The 23,089-nt window shown below is 41.4% G+C and overlaps 1 protein-coding gene across 2 annotated transcripts in view; it reads left to right on the top strand.

The window, feature by feature from the left end:
• CDC42 (cell division cycle 42) overlaps nt 1–19,897 on the top strand; it is a 50,403-nt gene extending 30,506 nt beyond the window's left edge. For both annotated transcript variants that reach the window (XM_077837109.1, XM_077837110.1), the window contains exons 3-6: nt 5,023–5,095; nt 8,827–8,936; nt 9,049–9,246; nt 17,902–19,897. In XM_077837109.1, the coding sequence (XP_077693235.1) occupies nt 5,023–5,095; nt 8,827–8,936; nt 9,049–9,246; nt 17,902–17,991 (471 nt within the window). In that variant the 3' untranslated portion in view covers nt 17,992–19,897. The remainder of the gene's footprint in view (nt 1–5,022; nt 5,096–8,826; nt 8,937–9,048; nt 9,247–17,901) is intronic.
• The last annotated feature ends 3,192 nt before the right edge of the window (nt 19,898–23,089 follow it).

The following is a 23,089-nucleotide window of genomic DNA, read 5'->3' on the forward strand; positions in this document are numbered from 1 at the left end:
AGCTGGAGTGGGGGAAACCCCTGACCACTCCCCAGCTGGAGCACTGGGCGGGTAGAGCGGGAGTGCTGGCGTGGACCTTGAGGGACAGATTAAAAGGTCGGACAGGCCGGATGTGGCTCGTGGGTCATAGTTTGTCCACCCCTGCTCTACATAGCCATCTGACAGTTGCACTGGAAATATCTGACTGTTGGGGAGAAAGTTACTGTTGGTACAGAGGGCAATCCTTTGATCTATCCATGGCACCAGAGATGTTCAAAGTGCTTAGCTGTGGTAATTACTTGTCTTACTCTACTTTGGCTCATTCAAGCATGATTCAGCCAGGCGCATGCATGCATACTTCTAGGTTGACATCCTCTGTTGCAGACTCTTGGTCTGTAAATAAACAAATAGTATGCTTGTTTTATACTGGAGGATATCCTATGAGGAGGAGCAGTTCTGGATCCAACTCTGGCAGAAGCAAGATCTGAAAAGCCATGTCTGTCTTAAAGAAACCCTGTCAGGGAACAGTGTTTTTCCTCAGATTGGTGTCTTTGTTCACATGACTATAAATAGTCACCTACACATGAGGCCTCTATCACACTGGGTGTCCTAAATCACACCCTAAAAATGGACACTTTAGACACTCTCTCCACCAATTCTTCATATCCTAAAACTGCTCAGATGGTGGGTGCCCAGGGACAATGTAATGAAAGTTTCCTTCAGCCCACTAGCTTCCTTAGCAGTTATCACCACAGATACTTCCAAACTGGGCTAGGAGCCCATTTACACAAACAAGAAGTCCATGGTCACGTAAATGCGCCGGAATGCAGAGGTATTTGTTTGGGTCCTTGTCATAAAAATAAAGGGAAGGGTAACCACCTATCTGTATACAGTGCTATAAAATCCTTCCTGGCCAGAGGCAAAACCCTTTCACCCGTAAAGGGTTAAGAAGCTAAGATAACCTCGCTCGCACCTAAATTACCAATGAGGAGACAAGATACTTTCAAATCTGGAGGGGGGGGGTGGAACGAAGGATCTGTGTGATGCTTTTGCTGGGAACAGATCAGGAATGCAGACTTATAACTCCTGTTAAGTTAGTAAGTAAGCTAGCTAGAAATGCGTTAGATTTCCTTTTGTTTAATGGATGGTAAAATGAGCTGTGCCGGGTGGAATGTATATTCCTGTTTTTGTGTCTTTTTGTAACTTAAGGTTTTGCCTAGAGGGATTCTCTATGTTTTGAATCTGATTACCCTGTAAGGTTTTTACCATCCTGATTTTACAGAGGTGATTCTTTTACCTTTTCTTTAATTAAAATTCTTTTAAGAACCTGATTGTTCTTAAGATCCAAGGGTTTGGGTCTGTGTTCACCTGTACAAATTGGTGAGGATTTTTATCAAGCCTTCCCCAGGAAAGGGGGTGTAGGGCTTGGGGGGATATTTTGGGGGAAGACGTCTCCAAGTGGGCTCTTTCCCTGTTCTTTGTTTAACACGCTTGGTGGTGGCAGCATACAGTTCAAGGACAAGGCAAAGTTTGTACCTTGGGGAAGGTTTTAACCTAAGGGGGTAAGAATAAGCTTAGGGGGTCTTTCATGCAGTTCCCCACATCTGTACCCTAGAGTTCAGAGTGGGGAAGGAACCTTGACAGCCCTAAAGTCACTTCTGCCATCTCTTCAAGGTCCAATTGTTCAGATGCTGACAGAAGCACAAGGGCAGTGAACGTTCAGAACAAGCACGAGAGAAGTCTTTCCCAAATACTCTGCAAAGAAGCCCTGATTTTTTCCCACTGGTATCTTGACCATCACATGCACCTAGTGGTTGGATTGCACTTGACAGAAAAGATTCAAAGCAAGCATGAGTGGTGTGTGAAATAATCAGAGATTGTTTCAGGTAGGGATTGTCAAGCAGAGCCCTTTGCTTCCATAGCAAATTCAAAGTTATACTTTCTTCTGTTCAGGGAAAATATTGCCGGTGAATACCTTCCTCTGGTACTTCCTCCTCTAACGCCCCTACTAACTCATCTCACTCCTGTGGTTGTTCAAAAGTTATGTTGACACAGAACAAGTGTCTCCATGGCTTCAGGATGGCTCAGGCATCACTGACAGACCAACCTTATAGAGCAGTCACGGGAACTGTGCTGGTAATTGTTAATGCCTTTATTTGTATTGTGCTAATGCCTAGAGCAGGGGTGGGGAACCTGTGGCCCGCGGGCCGGATCTGGCCCCTTGTTCATTTTCATCTGGCCTGCGGGCCACACATGTTCAACTCACCTAGCGGGGTGACACGGAGGCTCAGGGCAGCCGGCACTCGCAGTTCCAGCCCCGCAGGTGGGCACTGATGCTCCAGCCCGTGGGGTTGGGGGCACTGAGACTTTTGGCCTCTTCTCTGTGGGGCTGGAACCGTGAGCGCCAGCTTGCCCCACCACCGGGGGAGGAGCCCTGAGTCTCGGTGTCCCCCTACAGGGCTGGAGCCATGAGCGCCAGCTCGCCCCACTGTGGGTAGGGGGGGAAGCTCCAAGCCTCTACTTCCACCTCCCTCCTATTCTCCCCCCCTCCCCGCCGGGTAAGTAAGTTGAACATGTGTGACCCACCATCTTTATTTTATTTTTTATTATTTTATTTATTTTTGTTGGGTCAATGGCCCCGATACAAAAACGATTCCCCACTCTTGGCCTAGAGGCAAGGACTCCATTGCTAAGCACTGTACAAACAGAGACAATCCATGCCCCAACGAGCTTACATTTAATCAACTTCCTCTGTTTTAGGATCTCCTATACTCCAGAGGTATGATCAAGTTCTCCATCCCAATTTGGAGTTTCCAGACTTGATAGCATGTATCATAGGAAGCTGGCTTCCACAGAGCTAGCTTACTCTCTTCAATTTCAAGCAGTCTTGCAACAATCTAGGAATTCCACCTAAAATAAAGTTACACTAACACATGAAAGAAATTTTCAACATGGACAAGTCACTAATTCAGCTGCAGTACCCCTATCATCCTTCAAAATCAATCTGGCTGCCATATCAGGTTCTCATGCTCCAGCACATGGAGTTAGCATTCTTTCATCCCATCACTTTGATGCCTGAAAAGTCTCAAACGCTTTCCTATTGCAGAAGAACCTGTCATCCCTCTTTTTGGAACTTTTAAACTCAGTGCTAACAAAACTGATGGAACCACTAGGAAAATGCTCTTTCCTGCCTGTCATCCAAGGCAGCATTCTTAATAGCCATCACTTCTGTGAGAAGGTTTGGTGAACTTCAAGCCCTGATAACTGACCCACCCTATAATTCTGGTGTGAAAGGACAAAGTGTTAAACCATACCCAAAGTTTATTCTTGAAGTGGTTACAGATTTCTCTTCTACTGAGATATCCGGTAGAAAGTGTTACCCACTGGGCCTTATGACAACGTGCATAATATTCACCATGATGACCAGCAACGTGAGTACAGGGAATATTCATCTGTCCACGTCTGGTTGATCTACTTATCAGGTATTTCAACTATAGAGCATACAAACAATTATGGAGTTCACTGTGAGGATACTCAGTGGCATGCTGCTTAATTGTTGACCACCCAATGCCTACACATACCATAATTCAGCTGGGAATAGTACTTGACCCCAAAGAAGGAATCTGCCAACACTTCAGATTACAGAAACTCCATTTCACCATAGATAAAAATCAGACTATAGAAAGCCAAAACTAGGGCCACTTCCCCTTTGTGGGAATGAAGGTGCTGCTTATAATTTCCTGGGCCTTTTCGAAAATGTGGTGGCTATAATAGTGTCTTTTGTTCACACAGTAGCCCAAGAAACATTCCTTCATCGGGAACCTGGTTCAAATATCTTCAAATCAGATACCTTTCTTTCAATGGTAGATTTCCCAACCTTTTGAAAGGATGTAATAACAGATATCACGGCAGGAGTGCAATTGGGCAGATAGTTGCTGACAAAGGAAGTGGGGCGTTCACACGCAGTTCAGACCTTTAGCAGGATGTCTCCTATGATAGGCACCATCTTGGGGGGATGGGAATATCGCTAGGAATCTCTTAACATAGGGCTGGTGGTCAAGAAAAGAAAGTTCAAACTATACATCTTCTGCAGCTGAGGAGACTGGCTGTGGTTGCAGCAATGCTAGTCAGTGTTGGGGGATCAACAAGGATGAAATTAGATAAACATGAGAACAAAGGTTCACAGGGCAATAATAGTTTTCCAGAGGCCAGAAATGATTAAGTCCCTTGTCATGTGGCACAAACCCTTAATAGACATAGCTTAGTTTATGCTTTCCCCAAATTTTAGAATTTCACTGTCACAAAGCTCATAGTTGAAAATATGCAACTACATTGTAGACTTGGGGGAGATGGGTATTTTTGGCAGCTGAATAGGGTAATTAAATATTTTGGTCCCCAGAAAGGTAGGGAAGGATGGGCGTGTGTAGGGGCAGGGTGGGTGGGTACTGGAGCTTCTGGTATTAAGAAAGGTGTATATTTCCCTGCCATTTTGGGCAGCAGTGACTCTTTGGAAGTGGAGTGCTTTGAATGCCCCACTTCCTTTGTTAGCTACTAGCTGCCCAGTTGCACTCGTGCCCTGATATCTGTTACTACATCCAGCAGTAATGGAGGAACTCATGAACTTAATTCTGCTAAAATGATCGCAAGTGAAATGGTTAATATTGATATTTTAAATTGTGTTCCAGAGTTGTCACTCCATTGAGATACTGTTTCAGGTTTGCATGCTCAAGTAGATTTCCCTTTATAAATTTATACTCCAATCATGTTGGAAGGATTTCTTTGATCTATATGGGCTTAACTTTTTTAAATGAAAGGTTAGATTGACATACTGTTTTATGACAACTTAATTATTCTTTTCTCTGGGACCATTATGTAAAGCATAGTTTGAAAAATCATGTTGATATGCTGTTTTAAAATTAAATATTTCTGGAGCAGCAAACTGAGAGAATCTGAAAGGGGAGTAGGAGAACCCATATTGGACAAAATGGCTTGTTTTTATTCAAAACTTGTTTCTTGCTTCTCCCCCCCATTCCCCCCCTCCAGGTTTTTGATAACTATGCTGTAACAGTGATGATTGGTGGGGAGCCATATACCCTAGGATTGTTTGATACTGCAGGTGAGAATGTTAACTTTTCTGTATTTATACTAACTCGTAACATTTGGTACATTTTAGGTATTAGTTATGCACAATCAGTTCCTTGAAGAAAAAAACTATACTAGTTTGCAACAGTCTATCTTGCCAGCCATCATGGCAGACTTATCAGTTAATAACAATTTTCCAATTTTTTAAAGGTGACTTGATAGGGGGGTGTGTGTGTATATGTGTGTGTATACACACACTTTTTTTTAAAATTGAGCTTTTTCCTTCTTTATCTTATGCAAACTAAAGAGCCTGATGGGCTTTTATACTCCTTTTTTCTGCCTTTTTTAAATCTTAAAACACCCCAGAGATGTCAATTCATTCTTCTCTGGTTTTTCTGGAGGATCTCTGGTGGGGCTTGCATAAACTAGGATAAATGGTGTATCTTTAAAGTTTTTAATTTAATATATTTTTAAAGTCCTATCTACATTAGAGTTCTAAAATGTTCACTGTCACCTTTAAAAAACAAAACTCATCTTGGTCTAGGTAAACCCTGAGATGACTGGAAGATATTTGAACAAAAACCTTTATTAGACAGCTGGGAGTGTTGAATCTTGAACTGTAGGTTCTTTTCAAAATGCTAGCCATTGAAGTTAAATAAGAGTTGTTAAAAGTTCTTAAAAATCCTTACTAAAATTCCTTCCTATTTGTTGCATAACTTTCATTCTCAAGTCCATGTGGTACAGTAATTTTACTAATTTTTTCAGTAGCCTGTCTTCTGGCCTAGATAAAACCTGAATTTGTAAAGTCAAAAATTTGCTGCTGTTTAGGCATCAAGCTGTCATGCTGGCTTTATCTGTCATGAAGCAAAATAGGCAGGATAACATGCCCAATGTTTGAATTATTATTCATTAAAGGTGACCTTCAAATAAATAAATGTGGGTGTCGGTCAGTTTTGGCTGTTTTTTTGATGGAGGATAAAGGCTAGAAAGCTTTTATATTTTAAAATGTTTTGTTTTTTGTTTTAGCCTCAGTTTCTAGTGTAAAGTCTACACTGAAATGCTCTAGGGTGACTGGACAATCGGTGCTATTATATACAAGAGTGACTAAAAATTCCATCCCCTTCTTGTTCAACTTTCAAACTGTTTAAAACTTTTGTTAGCCCCTATTCCAATGCCTAAAGAATTCTTGATCTGGAAAAAGGGGTCAACATTGAGGTGGCAAAATTTGCAGATGATACAAAATTACTCAAGAGAAGTCCAAATCAGACAGTGAAGAGTTACAAAGTGATCTCACTAAACTGGGTGACTGGTTAACAAAATGGAAGGTGAAATACATGTGGAGGCCAAAAGTGTTAACTGGGTTCAAAAAAGAATAGGTCCATCAATGGCTATTAGCCAAGATGGTTAAGGATGCAAACCCATGCTCTGAGTGTCCCAAGCCTCTGATTGTCAGAAGCTGGGAGTGGACAGCAGGGGATGGATCACTCAATGGCCTGTTTTGTTCTGAAGCGCCTGGCATTGGACACTGTTGGAAGACAGGATACTGAGCTAGATGGGTCATTAGTCTGACCCAGTAGCAGCATTTTTATGTCACTATGAGGTGAATGAGTGTGAAGATACTTGATGCTATCCAAGACCGTGCTTGTCCCAAAGAGATTGCTCATTGTCTGTCTTTTAGATAGACTAAATAGGAACAAAACACTCAGAACCAGGGGAAAGCTGCCATATAACAAAGCCAAACTGACTCTTTCCAGTTCTGTTCTTCGTGAACCTACAGTTTCAGCACAGTATGTAGTAGATTTGTTGATTGATCCTTAACTATGTAGCACAAACAGCATAGATGGGAGCAATGAGAAGTAGTTCCAAAAATACACAATGATTCAGATTCAAATAGTGGGGACATTAATGACCTTTTCAGTTAAGTTTCTGTATTACTAGAAACACTAAAAGGAAATGAGGACTTCTCTTATTTAGATCAGTTTATGGGAAAAGTTTGTTGATGCCATTAATGCTATAAATATTTTACAATTGTAGAGCAAGTCTTTGACTGCATGTTAATGAGAGAGACTGGAGCTGTTTACCAGCTCAACTCTAAGCTAGGTCAATTGTACAGAAAATAGTTAACATCAAACAGCAGTCGTTATTTGTCCATGTTACAAAACCCAGTATAACTGATGTCCTTGTTAAATATCAGTAATTCAATATTGAATGGGCCTTGGAGACCACTTTTTTTTGCCACTAGAGGAAGTTCCGTGTTAGAACTGATTTGCTGAGGATGCATTTGTTGCTGCTTGTCTGTGCTGCAGCTATCTAGAGATAAACAGGTGACTTTGCTCTCTCAATCTGTGAATCCAGTACCTTTCCACACTTGACTGTTCCTTAAAATCCTTCTTTAAATCTGCACAACACTTTCAAAAGACTAGCCTAGGAGCTTAAATTTGTAACTTTGCTAGACACTAAAAGTAATAATTTTAATAAAGACTCTGGATTTATGGTTTATTACAACAATCTGTAACCCATTAAACCTCTCTTTTTGTCCTATGACTAAAGGGGTGTTAACGGGCCACCTCACCTTAAATGTTTCCTTAGTTTAGCGTAGGTAGTCACAAGGTTGAACAGATAGAATATATTCTGTTTAGCTGTGATACTCTTAGCACCTTTCCCAGTCCTGAGGAAGAGCTCTCTGTAGCTTGGAAACCTGTGTCTCTCACCAACAGAAGTTGGTCCAATAAAAAAATTTTCTCTCACCCACCTTATCTTTCTAAAAAGAAAAGGCAGAGATGTTGATCACTTAAGATTAAGTACCAAACTATTGAGTTAGGCAAAATCTAACTGTGCCCTGCAAAGAGGGAGGAACCATCTCATAGCCTTGAAGAAGTGAACCTTGTGGCATCCCTTTAGATCACATCATCATCCAGGCCCTTCTTGGGCCTTCTTAAGGCATTTAAGGTGGTGCTATCATATGATTTTGATCCTTCATAATCCTAACTACTCCCCTTTAAATCTGTAGTTTCTGTAACAACACTATTATCAAATAGTCTCCATCTCTGCTTCACTTTTATCTTTAATTGATAAGGCCTTTATTCTGTGATCTGCATCTGATATTAAAACAACATTTTCTCACCACTCTGACTTCATTTTTTGTATCATTTCTGTAACTTCATTTTTTGCTTAGGCTTTTTACATGGGAACAATGTGCGTTAGTGGCACAAGACTTTTTAATGAACAAAGATGACTCCCAGCATGCTGTTGTCAAATTTAAGCAACTTTGTATGTGGACTCTGCTGTAGCTAGAATTTGCAGAACTGTACAACCAAGAGTAAAGAATTCTAGAGTTTGAAATACTTATGATTTGAAACTTAGTTATATATGGGGATTCTCTGATTCTTTTTTGTAAATGTTGTGCTTGCATCACTCCAAGGGCATAGTTAAGGTAGATTTGATGGGGTATTTCCTTCTGAGTGTGGTGGTGATGTGCTGTGTTGAACTGGATGTGAAGACCATGCTTTCTATAAATTGTTGATTTTGCTTGCCTTGTAACATATTTGACATAACTAGATTTCTGCCCCGTTATGTGGGAGTGGCCAGTGGTATTCTCTTATGGTTAAGGTTAAGCAAAATGTCTTTTTATTGGAATACAAATTGGATATGCAACTCTTCACCAATACATCCTATAAACATTTGTAATTTGACTAAAAGAATCCTTCTCTAGGAGAGACTTCTGAAGGCTCCCCTTTTAATGCTGCTGTTTTTCTTTTTTTCTAGGACAGGAAGATTATGACAGATTGCGACCCCTCAGCTATCCACAGACAGATGTGTTTCTGGTTTGTTTTTCAGTGGTCTCTCCTTCTTCATTTGAAAATGTGAAAGAAAAGGTTTGTCATATCTTCCTACCCAAAACTGGAGCTGTAGCAATGCTTTAGGCAATGTCATTTGAAATTGCCTCAGGAACTTGAATAGTAACAATACGTTCTTTGTCCCCTTTAGTGGGTACCTGAAATTACTCACCATTGTCCAAAAACCCCTTTCCTGCTTGTTGGGACCCAAATTGATCTCAGAGATGACCCCTCAACAATTGAGAAACTTGCTAAGAACAAGCAGAAGCCCATAACTCCAGAGACTGCTGAAAAACTGGCCCGGGACCTGAAGGCTGTCAAATATGTGGAGTGTTCTGCACTTACACAGGTGAGAATCGTCCACTAAACATCTCTCACAGTTGTGTTCACTACTCATTTTTTCCCCTCCTTCACAGCTGTGGAGTACAGCTAAATAGGGCATGTTAAAAGGTGAGAGTGCTCTTTCTGCTGGTATGGATGCAAAATGGCTGAGCAGAAAGGAAGTTTCTGAAGAAACTTCAGACATGAAGAAAATCCTAGCATGGAGAGTAAGCAGTCCAACTAGAGGGGGATGGAGATTTTGTGGTTAGAAGAGGGATCTCATGCCGGGGTTTGTTCTGTGTTGGAGGAACTGCAGTGTAGTGTTAATTATTTAAAGAGCACGTTTAAATAGGAAGCTGTGATCTGGATTGTTTGTGGGTTAGGACACAAGATTAAGTTTATCACTGGGGAAAGCAGAGACTTTTTGCCAAGGTCAGTTTTCTTCCCTTTAAAGAAGGTTAAATTAACACACGCCCCCCGCTGCGGCTCTCCCTCCCCCTCCCCGCCACGCTAATAACCTTATAGCAGTCTTGAAAGTCTTTCCCTTCCTGTGCAGCCTATGGTGAGCTGTTTGCCTGCCTCCCACCAGAAGTCTAATGTGTCACCAACTAACAATGAAATGGCAACTCTAAGACATTACCCCCATCCACAGAAATGGAGATAAACAGTGGCAGCAGTTTTTTTATTTAAAAAAAACAACCAAAAACTCCAACATGTTTAACTTTAAAGCCAGTGGTGATTTAAGGCCAATGAAATTGGAAATCCTGTGGAGGTCCTAGAGAGTAGGTCAGCTTCTTTAATTACATAGACCCTAGTAATTTAAAATCTTGGCATGCTTGCTCTTAATCACATAATTATGTTAAAATATTACTAATCTGACTTGAATCCACAGAAAGCTGAAAATTGAGTTGGCATCTTATGTCCCTGCCTTCCATGCGTGGGGAAAGATATGAGATACAAAATGTCATGCTTTTCTCAGTTCCATGCATTGTCTTGGCCCAGTATCTGGAGTATGAAGCCTTACCTCAGTTTCCTGTATTCTGTGAATCTTGCCTTAACCCCAAATTTGTTGTTCACAGATTTCAAGGCCAAAAGAGAACATTATGATCATCTGATCTGACCTCCTGTATAATGCAAGTCATAAACACCCCCAAAATAATTCCTAGAGCAGATCTTTGAGGAAAACAACCAACCTTTATTTAAAAATTCAGTGATGGAGAATCCACCTTGACCGTCTGTAAATTGTTCCAATGTTTTTAATTACCCCCATTGGAAAAAATTATGCTGTAATTGTCTAGCTTCAACTTCCAGCCTTTGGATCATGTTATACCTTTTTCTGCTAGATTGAAGAGCCCATTATTAAACATTTGTTCCCTGTGTAGGTGCTTACAGACTGTAAGCAAGGCACCCCTTAACCTTCTCTTTGTTTAAGCTCAGTAGATAGACTCGGAGCTCAGTCACTGTCAGGTATGTTTTCTAATCCTTTAATCATTTTCGTGGCACTTGTCTGAACTCTCTCCAATTTATCAACATCCTCATTGAATTGTAGGTACCAAAACTGGGCACTGTATTCCAGCAGTGGCTTCTCCAGTGTCAAATACAGAGGTAAAATAATCTCTGTGCTCCTCCTCAAGATTCCCCTTTTAATGCATCCTAGGGTCACTTTGGCTCTTGGCCACAGTGTCACATTGGCAGTTCCATGTTCAGCTGATCATTCACCACACCCCCCAGAGTCACTGTTTCCCAGAAAGATTTAAATCAAGGTTTTCTGCTTGCTGATTTTTAAATTTGATTTAAATCTGTGATTTAAATCATTCCACCCTGTTTACAACTGTATGCATGCTGCTAACCAGGTTCTGGTGCATTCTTGCTGAACAGTGTGTCCAGGGATTATTTTCTTACCAATGGCAGTGAAATTAGAGGCAACTGTCCCAGTAATCCATGGCATGGACTTCAATTCTTTTACTTACCTTTTGCACGCTTTGAGAAAATGCAAGATAAGATCATTGTTTTAAATTATATGCAGCACTGACCGTTGGATAAGAACTCATTCAGTATCAGAAATTCAACATCCATCAGTTGTTACTTCCAGATATTGAAATAGAAACTACATACTCAAAATTTTGCAGGAGGAGAAATTTCCATATTTCCTGGGGCTCTGTTTCTTGCTTTCCATATATTCTAGAAATGGTAGTTCAATTTGTAAGAAACTCTCACTTTTTGTCTCAGACCATCTGGAAGCTTTTTTCCTCAGGGGCTCCATCCTCTTCCAAAATTCTACTAATGCACTTCTTGATGATGTCTGAAGATGGAAGCAAGCAGGTCTTTACTTAGGAGTCCCAAATGCATGCACATTGGATCCACTGGTAATTTTACTGCTATCCAATATGAGGTTTAAAATTCGTGACCAGTATAAAGCAGTGTTGGCTAATGAATAAAGCACTGGCCTGGAAGAGTTGAGTTCTGTTCCTGGCTCTGTTAGTGGCCTGCTGGGTGATGGTGGGCAAGTCATTTTTTTCCCCCATCATTAAAATAAGGATAATGTGATTGACCTCTTGTAAAGATCCATGGATGAGAAGCGTTATATAAGAGCGAGATGGTGGTATTGTGTTGTGACATTCCCATCAATGGGTAAAGATGCCTTTCATGCCTCACCTCTTGTGACCATAGATTGCTGCTGTTCTACTGTCTACTCCTTTAATATTAAATAGAGTAGTTACTGGTTTTTCCCAGGGCTTTGGGAAAAGGGGATGGATAAATAGCTCTTAAATGTAACTAATCCCCTGAGTACTAATACCTTGTTCACCAAAATTACTGTTGGTGGTTAGCTGGAGTAAACAAACTGTTTACTTGTGGTCTTTTGTATGACCCAAATATACTTTCGTTGTGCATCTCTAAACTTGCCCAGTAATTCTTCTTGGAAAAAATTGTAGGTCCACCAATTTTTTCTTCTCTTCTCTATCTTTTTAATTCCCTGTTCTTTTTAATTTGCCCAGCCCCATCTCTTCCCTGTTCTTTTTAATTTGCTACTGTATCTTTATTTTTTTGTTCTATTTTTTTCTTTAACTAAATCAGCCCCAGCCACTGAACAAAAATTTACATACCCGGAAGCCTACAGAGGGAAGCTAAAGTTCCTAGTTAGCTTCCACCTGCTGATCTATTGTATGTGAGCTAAATGTAAAAGGAACCTGACTTACCCTGGGTAGGATTAGTCTTTCCTTCCTTCTAAGGAAACTCATCAAATCTAGCATCAGGGAAATGGACTAGAATTGTATAGTCCTTGTTGGTTTCCCTTTTCAATGGATTCTATATGTAAAGTGCTTCTCCACTGCTGGCAGTGTCATGGCTAGTGACAGACAGCTGATTGGGAAACCTGGTGGAGTTGCTTCCATGTGGCAGACAGAGACAATGCTTGATGGATGGGATTTAGTCTTTTGAGGGGAAAAATAAATTTCAAGCTCCAGTGTTTCCATCAAAGTAATAGTGAATCATAGGCAGATAAGTTCTGGGACTTTGATGTGAAGATAAATGTGCACCTATCTGGTACACACCTTGTGTTGGCTGGATGAGTCTGTTGTACAGCATTGGAGATTCAGTGACAGTTTCACATAGGAGGCCCAGGGTTAATTTATGGGTGTCTCTCCTGATTTGAGAGGAAGGGTAATCTAGTGGTTAAGACTGTTCCTAGCTCTGCTAATAGACTTCCTTTGGTAAATCAGCACCTCAGTCCATCTGTAGAAAGTGTGTAATACTTCCCTACGTCATAAGAGGGTTGTGAGCTGCTTGGATACTAGTTACATGTTGCTGAAAAAACCTATCATTTTTTTCTTTAAAATGTGCCTTAAAAAGTAGGTGTTCGTGACTATGAAGAGGCTACTTAACCTGCTTTTGGTCTGTTGTCTCCTCAGTATATCACTTTTACAGCCTAATCTTTAAATTGTTCTAGATTCATTGAGCACTGAAAGGCTCTATTTACCCTAGACCATGGAGAGGTTTGAAAAATGGTTTTTTTTGTTTTGTTTTTGTTTTTTTAAACTGGTTGTCTTCCTCTTTCCCTGCTAAGTCAGACTTCAGCATTCAGCATGTTAACTGACCATTCTGACACATCCATATTCAGTCTCAGTCATGTTTTGAAGAAGGATTTCAAGCAAGGCTCTTAATGGACTACCTTTTTTCTCCATGTCAAAGACCCCCTTGATTTGAAATCTGTTTTCAAAGTAGTTGCGTATCTGCCCTGGTGACGTTAGTCACTTTCCTTTTAATTTTTTTTCTCTCTCCTCTGGTTGGTGCTTTTGAAAGATCCACAGAAACAAAAGGAGAAACTCGTCCTTTCTATAAGAAATGAAAACGATTTTACACAAAATTTGACATATGTATGAAGCATAGAGGAGAAACACTCTTTTTTTCCAGTTATCTTTCAGTTGTAACAATCTTAGGTGTTACCTGTAACAATAATAGGCTTAAACATTTTCAGCTAGAGGTGATTTTTTCCCCCAAAAGGCGACTGTCTTCTTTAATGGATTCTAAGGTCTTTCTCTGCTAAATTGAAGAGCCATTATTACATATTTGTTCCTCAGGTAGGTACTTACAGACAATCAAGTCATCCCTTAACCTTCTCTTTGTTAAGCTAACTAGATTCACCTCCTTGAGTCTATCATAGTAAAGCATATTTTCTAACCCTTTATTCATTTTTGTGACTCTTCTCTGCACCTTCTTTATCAACATCTTTCTTGGACTGTGGGCACCAGAACTGGACAAAATATTCTACCAGTAGTCGCACCATTGCCAAATAAAATAAAACAGATGAAGTAACCTCTCTACTCCTACTCAAGATACCCCTGTTCATGCATCCCAGGGTTGTATTAGCTCTCTTGGACACAGTCACACTGGGAGCTCATGGTGGATAATCAGCCCAACAAGACCCCCACATTTTTTTCAGAGTCACTGCTGCTCAAGATAGTCTCATGTCCTGTGAGTATGGCCTATAGTCTTTGTTTCTAGATTGGGGCGGGCAAACTTTTTGGCCTCAGGGCCACATCGGGTTTCCAAAATTGTATGGAGGGCTGGTTAGGGGAGGCTGTGTCTCCCCAAACAGCCAGGTGTGGCCCTGCCCCCGCCTCCTATCAAACCCGCCCCCCCCGCCCCCCGGCTTCTCACCCCCTGATGGCTCCCCTGGGACTCCTGCCCCATCCAACCCCCCTGTTCCCTGCCCTCTGACTGCCCCAACCCCCGACCACCTCCCCCAACTCCCCTGCCCCTCTATCCAAGCCCCTCTGCCCCCTTACCGCGCTGCCTGGAGCACCGGTGACTGGCGGCACTACGGCCGTGCTGCCCGGAGCACCGGGTCAGGCAGAGGCTCTACAACTGCGCTGCCTGGCTGCCCAGAGCGTTGTGCCTGTGGCGTGGTGCTCTGAGGCTGCGGGGAGGGGGAACAGCAGGGAAGAGGCCGGGGACTAGCCTCCCAGGCCAGGAGCTCAGGGGCCTGGCAGGAGGGTCCCATGGGCCGGATGTGGCCCGTAGTTTGCCCACCTCTGTTCTAGATGCATACACTTGTAATTTGCTTGTGCCCATTTTATGAAGTGATCCATATCACTCTGAGTCAGTGACCAGTCCTCTTCGTTATTTACTGCTTCACCAGTTTGTGTCCTCTGCAAGCTCTAAAGCACAACTAGATATATTCCCATATACACACATCTAAAAACCTACACTAAAGCTTTTCCTAAAACCAGTATTCAAAGCTGAGTGCTTTTCCCAGTCAAATCAGTGGGGGAGAAATGCTTTTCAGCTTGGGTGACTGAACTTCCTCCCTATGCACAGATGGTAGTCTCTGAGGAATGAGTTTTACCTTTTGTTTTCCTTTGTTTCTTACCCTGTAAACCTCTTTCTCTGAATTTCTGCAGGTCACACTCATGACAGTAAAGTTAGCAAGTCCAGTTAGTATAAACTGAGCAAGGTTTCTCTTCTGGTGCCCACGTGTAACTTCTTAGAATTGTATGGCAGTGAGAATATATTGTAGAATTCTTGTTTCTGTAGAGCTAATGAGCGGTTCTCAAACGGTGGTTCAGTACCCCATTTTAATGGGGCCAGCATTAGATTTGCTGGGGCCCAGGGCTGAAACCCAAGGAGGCCCCCTCCTCCCAGGGTGGTGGGGCTCTCCCCTCGCCCCTCCCTCCCCATGGTCATGTAGTAATTTCATTGTCAGAAGGGGGTCGCGGTGCAATGAAGTTTGAGAACTGCTGAGCTCAAATGCATGCTTTGTGCTCATGTGTAACCCTTGCAGACTTCTTAAAGCTTTTGACTGCTTGCTTGATGTTGGATTCCATAGTGTCGAAGCATTCCAATTCTAACATCATTTTTCTGTCTCCCTGTAATTTGAGTGGTTATAATACTTGCTTTAGTAACAACATAGTTGACTAACTGGAATATACCATTTTTATAGTTGGCTGTCTAAATGTCAAAATAATAGCACTGATAAGGCATTGCCTTATGTTAAATGACTGAGCCCTTACAGTGGAAGAGTGGTTTACCAGGCACAAGTCCTGCTTCCATCCCAGCATGAACATGCCCAGCAGTCTGTGTTGGAACTCTTCAGTTATTCAGGGGCTGAATTCACATAGCAATCCAGTAATTTCAAGGTACCACTTAAAACTAACTGCTTCTGCAGTAAGTGGGGAAATCAGCACAAGTTTGAAACTCCACATACCTAAAATGCTAACGTACCTAATATGGATAGGAAAGATATGTACCTGACCTTCCATCACAGCCACATGGGACTTTTGTTTGTATGTAAAACTCATTGGGAATGTTCAGTCTAATAGTTCAGATAGGTGGCAGCAATGATTCTGTTAAGACTTTGAAACCTGTTAAGACACCAGTATTCTCACTAACCTCTGCTATGTTTGTCCTTTTGTCCTTATGGGTGTACGTGTTTCATCCAATTGTTGGCTTTCTGTACACTTCTGTCTTGATTGATCTCCTGATCATCTAAATGGTGAATTATTTTCTCCAGGATCTACTTTGTTACAACAAAGTAAATCTGCTTGCTGCTTCTGTGAATTCAGCCCAACTTATCCTGAATGCTCTTTATCTGCTTGTTTTTCTCTAATCCTCTAACCTGGCTGCTGTTTTTTTCTCCTCCCCTCTGTCTTGTAGAGAGGTCTGAAGAATGTGTTTGATGAGGCTATCCTAGCTGCCCTCGAGCCTCCGGAAACTCAGCCCAAAAGGAAGTGCTGTATATTCTAAACTGTTTTCTCCTTCCCCTCTTGCTGCTGCTTCTTCTGTCCCACTACTGTAGAAACTTGATTAAAAATGAATAAAACCATCCTGACTGAAAGCTTCCGTGTCTCTGCTTAACATCTTAGAGCAACCTCTGTATTAGCTTTTGGACTGAAAACAACATATACAGTTCCTTAGTAAAACATTTGTGACTGTGGAACATGAACTGGACTCCTTTAACTCTTTGCTGCGTGGGTTGCCAGATGTTGATAACTTTACAATTTAGGTTACTGGGGAAAAGGCCTGGGTGTGTCATTTAAAAACTGAACAAAAAAAAAAAACCCTCATCAAGAAGGAATAAAGACATGTTTAATCTTCCTGAGCTCCAACTGGAAAAAAATGCATACTTCATTTTCTACCTGAGTCTATTGTTAACTGTATTTGCATGATAAACATACATGAAAGTGACCTGCAAGTAATGGTGTAATGTGAAGGGTTTTCTGGTTCTCCTTTGTGCAGTGAGACTTTCTGTTGCTATTGCTTTGGCTGTCTGTGCTGTAGTGGAGTATTTGTCAGTCCTCGGGGGAAGGAAATATCAATGTATCTGCTACTGCTTTACAAAGATGTTAAATTCTTGCTTTCACTAACACCAGTAGTCCTCTTCATTTTAATAATTGATTCTTAAAGCTTGTTAATGTAACATGTAAAGTTTGCCTTTTAATTTCATGCTTCTGATTTTTGTCGTAAGGGGAAAAACTTCAATTGTAGTTACCTTAAATTTTGGAATTAAAAATTGCAGTTTGTATAAATGACTGATGAAGCTTTTTTTCTGTTTGCATTCACTGGCTTCAATTTAACATTTATACAATGTTATAGTACCCATTTTGTAATTCTCCCATTTGAATTCTGTTATGGATACCATGCACAGCTTCTGAAATCTACCTGGCTGCTGCTAAACATTTGGTGTGGGGAACAGAAGCTTGATTAAAATATACCAGACTGCAATCCATCTTTGTATGCTTGCCTCCTGTATAACACAGGTGTCACTGCAACGTGTTCTGGAATCATTACTATTCTGTGTTCCAGATCCAGCTGTTTCATCTGAATGCAGTACTTTCTGCTTTGTCATTAGTGTGAAATTTGTTACCAGCAAACTAATCGTAAAACCCCCATTGATTGAGGCAATTACTTCTGTATTTGTTTTGCTTCTTATGAAATACACTGGTCTGCAGAAAATGGTTTCAAATGACTGCTGTACTATTCTGAATATCAAATACTCTTCTAAAGAACTCAGTACAGCAACACAATTTGGACAAAGCCAAGTTAAGCAAAATGACTTTCTGGAAATTGTAGATCTCAATATTTTATTCACCATTATTGGGGTTTAATTCTGTCTTGGTTTTATTTTTGTTTTTTTATAACAACCCAGAAAATGAGACCGCCCCTTTCTCTCTTTGCCCCTTTTCAGAAAGGCCTAAAGAATGTATTTGACGAGGCGATATTGGCTGCCCTGGAGCCTCCGGAGCCGAAGAAGAGTCGCAGGTGTGTGCTGCTATGAGCGTCCCTCCACAGCCCCTCTGCAAAGCTGATGTTTGATGTCATACTAAAAGCAATGTTTAAATCAAACTAAAGATACAAATTTTAAAATTTGTTTTTGCAATAATGACAAATGCCCTGCACTCCCACACTCTCCCTGTGTGAGTTGAGAATGTTAGTGTTCATTCCCAGTGCCCTTCCCAATTCAGTTAAAGACTAGTTAATTTTGAGTAATTATGTATCAGAAAATACTGATCATTACTAGTTTTTTATTTTGTTTACTGTTTCTAATTTTTGTTTAAAATCCAGGCATGCTTGTGTTGACTTTCTCTGTAACAGACTAATTCTAGGCTGTGTTACTGAAATCTTGTCCCAAGCTGGCAAGACTCTGATTCGTTGACCTTCTGGGGCTATATTCTGTAATCAGCAGGCAGCCTGGGTATGAGCATGTTTCTGACTCAGTTTTGAGGACTGAAATTAAGATGTCCCAAGCTGGTGCTCCTTCTCTAAAAGTTGCCTTGTTACCTCTCCTCGTCACTTTCCTCTGAGCAGGTCAAAAATTCCTACCCTGTCCTTTTAAGTTATAAAACCTTTGAAATGGGAGGTGAATTGTTCCTTTCTCTGTGGATGCACCATCAACTTGTATTTAAGAAAATTAGTTTATTGGTGGTGGAGGTGAGGAATGGGTCATTTTTCCCCTCAAACTTGACATTACAGGCTTTCATCAAATGTGAAGAAATAACGGCACCTTTTTAAGCACACCCAACTTATAGTTGGTTTTTAACAAGAAAAAAACAAACCCAGAAAACCACATACTTCTCTCAATCACTGAATTGCTTGGTACGGGCAGGCTTACAAATTGCCAGTATGGTGTTGCTAGGACGCTTCTAAAGAGCCTGGGATGTATTAAGGTGAGTTGGGGAAGTGGTGCTAGTGGGTGCATATCCTACAGAACAGTTCAGCCTCCTTTTAGGAGGGGTGGAAAAATAGACCTGCTTCAGTAAGAAAGAACTGCAGGGGAGGGTTGTCTAGTGTTTGGTGTGGCACCATAGGGACCAGTTAAGGGAATCCCCTTTATCTGCATTGTGCATGTAAGTAACCGTAAAGCCTGTAAGATGGGTTCCAGTCTAATAAGGATCATGTATGAGATCTTTAGACTCCAGTGTTAATAGGGATTTTACCAAAACTATATTTTGGCTTGCAGATTCAAATTTTTTTTAATACATGGGGAATCCTATGTCTTCCCAAATTCCTAATTCTTGTAGACTCATTAATGTTGAACCAATGCTTTTTCATGTCTAAGTTCTTTGTATATGCATTCTTTTCAGATGTATTAAACATGAAATATCTTCACAAGCCCGCCTAAGGGTAATTTTTCCCCCAGACTCTCATTATGGTTCTTTAAGGACTTGCAAACACAGCCAACTTTTCCCCTTTGAGCCCTGCTCTCCAGTTGTGAGTAGCTTTCATTCCATTCTTTACACCTAGTTCCAAATATTTATCCCTTTCCATTGCTCTCCTCCCCCATTAATGGTCTCATTTCTGTCAAGCTTGCTGTAATGCTCACAAAGTAATCCTTCCACATCAGAAAATTACTGCTGTAGCATCAGGGTCTGTAAAGAGATGTATACTGTTCGCTTACAACTTAGGGCTGTTGCGATTTTACCATTTAATATTTCACGTGTTCCAAAATCTTTCATAAATGAAAAGATGACATCTTCAGATTACTTTTTCTGGAGTGAGATGCAATGCTATTACAGAAACTCCATGTTGCTTTCTGCTTGTGCATAGATCTCAGGAAACCAAATATTATGATGTTCCCCACTCCAAACATACGTTTTGGTTTTGTTAGCAATTTGTGGAGGTCACTGAAGTCTTGCAGTGTGGAAGCATTATTTTGTATTAATGATTAAAACACTTTCCAAAGAGCTTTGTCGAAGATTACTTTTGTTTTAAGAAGTTGAATAGAATTGTACAACAACCTAAGTAGTCAAACTTAAAACCCGTGTGGCTTCCAACTTTTGAGCTTTGCTGTCGGTGTTTCCACTCAGCACTGTTTTTGCAGAGTTCAACTTCTGATTGCGTAGGAAGGCTGTGCTTCAAGGTGAGTTTGTCAGTGCTGTTGAAATACTGGCCTTGACAATCCTATAAAGGTTAGGGTCTGCAGGCTTCTGACTCCGCTTATGGCAGAGACAGAGACTGGTATTTCCCATGCTGTTCCTCAGACTCCAGAGCTGACCATGCTCCTGCAGAACATGCCAGTTTCATTGTTGGATTTAGATCACAAAGCTTGCTTAGGTAAAAGGCAGGCAGTAAAGCAGCAGTACCCAAACTTTTCCTGTCGTGCTCCCCTTCCCCACTTGGATTCTGTCTGCACAACCAAAGCTTCCTCATCAGAGGAGCCTGGGCTGAAGGCAGAGCTGAGGACAGGGAAGGAGCTGGGGCTAGAGATGGAGCTGGGCTGGGGGCAGAGTGCAGCTGTGGCTGGGCTCGGAGCAGGGCTGGGTGGCACTTCCTCCCTGCCCTGTGAGTGATGGCTTGTGCCACCCCGCATGCTTACTGAGTGTTCCTCCGCACCCCCCTAGGGAGTGCACCTCACATTGTGGGGACCACTGTACTAAAGTGAGTTACTGAAACAAAGCCTGAAATGGAGGAGACACATCAATTTCCATTGTTCTTCCTGAAGTAGCTATTTTACTCTATAAAGCTGTTGCTCTGGCTCATAAGCATCTCATTTTTCGCCTGTGTACATCCTCGTGGAGGAGTTGTGAATGCACCTAGTTGGCTGGTTGGTCTCATTCAAGACCAGTAATGTCTCATGTACCATCTCCCTCTCAAAAAGGGATATGCCAGTCTTCTACCTAACCCCAGCAACTTAGCGAGGAAGAAGGCCTGCAGTTCAGACTTGGCTGAGTGCCTAACTTCTCTCTGGAAGAGAATGCTGATGGTATTTGATTCATGGAGAAACTTTTGGGTTTTCAAGGGACTGTCTTGACTTAGTTCCTGGGTAGGATGTATTATCTAAATTGCAAAACTAGCTTACAAACCTTGTGCAGAGGGCCTCTGCTAGAGGAAGGGGAAAAAAAGGTTTTGCTTAAATCTAATCAGTTTTCTCTTTTGGAACCCATCTGTCCTAAAAATCTACAAGGCTACCCCCAGCAGCTGGCACCAACACCCAAAAAGTCTTTATACAAGTTGAATGTAGTGTAGTAATCTGTGGACTCTATTTGTCAGGCTCAAAGTGGTGGTAGGGGAGCTTAATAGAAGCATGTTTACTACATCATTTTGCCTCCTTTGCTTAGACTTTAAATAGGAGAACAAATGGCTAGATCCCCCAACCCCTCCCTCTTTTGACAACAAATATCCTCCTATATGAGTTGTTTGTCATTGGGTAAAGTGGCGGGAGAGTAATTTTGTGGGAACATTTTATTAAAACACTACCAGCACTCTGTTATTCAAGACAGTAGTCTGTAGTAATGTATCTCAATGGCCTTGAATTTGTCTGCTGGTGTCCTGGTCACAGATTGTACCTGTATCTGACTTCAGGCCACAGCATTCCACAGTTGAGAACCTGTGACTTTATGCTGATTCTCCTATTATCTGTCCATTCAGAAAAGAGAATGCACTCAGAGGTTGGAAAGTATGCTCACAAGAGGTGGATTAGAGCATCCCCAAGAACTTTAGTCTGCTTAACAAACATAGTTAAGAGCAGAGTCATGGTTTCATATAAAGTAGTTGTCTGTTTCAAAGAGGCTACATGGTAAAGGTAATTTACTCTAATTTAGTAAAAAGAAAAGGAGTACTTTGTGGCACCTTAGAGACTAACCAATTTATTTGAGCATAAGCTTTCGTGAGCTACAGCTCACTTCCGATGAAGTGAGCTGTAGCTCACGAAAGCTTATGCTCAAATAAATTGGTTGGTCTCTAAGGTGCCACAAAGTACTCCTTTTCTTTTTGTGAATACAGACTAACGCGGCTGCTACTCTGAAACCTCTAATATAGTAGTAATATCAGATGGCTAGGGGCTGGAGCTGAGGTGTGGAAAGAAATTCTATTCCCTGCCACACTTCCAGTGTTTCTTAGCAGAAAGATCTTGCCAGTGAACAGATTATATTTCAACACTGTAATAAGAGACAAGGTAGGTGAGGTAACATTCTTTTATTGGACCAACTTTAGTTACTAGAAAATCTGATTTCCTTCCCCAGACCTGAAGCGGGCTCTATGTAGCTCAAAAACTTGTACCTTCTACTACCAGAAGCTGTTCCAATTAATATTGCTCCCTCACCTATCTTGTCTTTCTCGTGTTCTGGGACTAGCATGGCTATACCAATGCTGCAGATGCTATAATATAGCTTTTAATCATTACTCTAGTGCTGTGAACAGTTCCCACTTCTCAAAAGTATTTTTTCTGTCTAGGTTAACTCTAAAAATCTGATGCCAATACTAGTTCAGCTTTCCCCACTGTAGCAATATCAGATGCTCAAATGTAGATGGGCCACCGATCGTTTTTATCCATGTCAACTAGACCTGCTCTGAGCAAGGTTACATCACAGTGCGAGCCTACGTTAGCCAGGTAGCCTGTCTGCATTTCCCCTTAGTGCTAATATCAGCAGAGCTGAACTGCGTTGAGAAATGGTGAAAAAATTTTGGAAACTTCTGTGGGTGGAAAGGATCTCTAGCAGGCAATTTGGTGGTTGCAAAGGAAAACCTTTAACTTAAGTATTAGGACTAGAAGCAGAATTTTTGGTTTAATGAAAGCTCCGATTCTGCAAAAATTGATATGGCACCAGAGAAGTATCATGCTGCACATCCCTCAGCATGGTGTTCCAAAGTAGTGGGAGTTGTAATCTTTTGAAGAGGAGGCCAAGCAACAGAACAGTGCTTGATGGGCCATGTATCTTCTAGCTAGTAAAACCAAGCCACTTAGGGAAGAAATTGCCTAGCAGGTTTACTTGTACTAACTCCATCCTTGTGGTAGAATAGCACCTGTATCCAAAGCTTTTTATTCTGAAAATGGGGTATCTTTACCTGGTTAGAGTGGTCCTACTGAGCAATAGGCCAACCTTTTTTTGGTTGCAGGTACCCGGAGCAATGCTCATATGATCTTCCTGCTGTTGATT

Source organism: Eretmochelys imbricata, chromosome 18, assembly GCF_965152235.1.
Source record: "Eretmochelys imbricata isolate rEreImb1 chromosome 18, rEreImb1.hap1, whole genome shotgun sequence".
Taxonomy (NCBI): domain Eukaryota; kingdom Metazoa; phylum Chordata; order Testudines; family Cheloniidae; genus Eretmochelys; species Eretmochelys imbricata.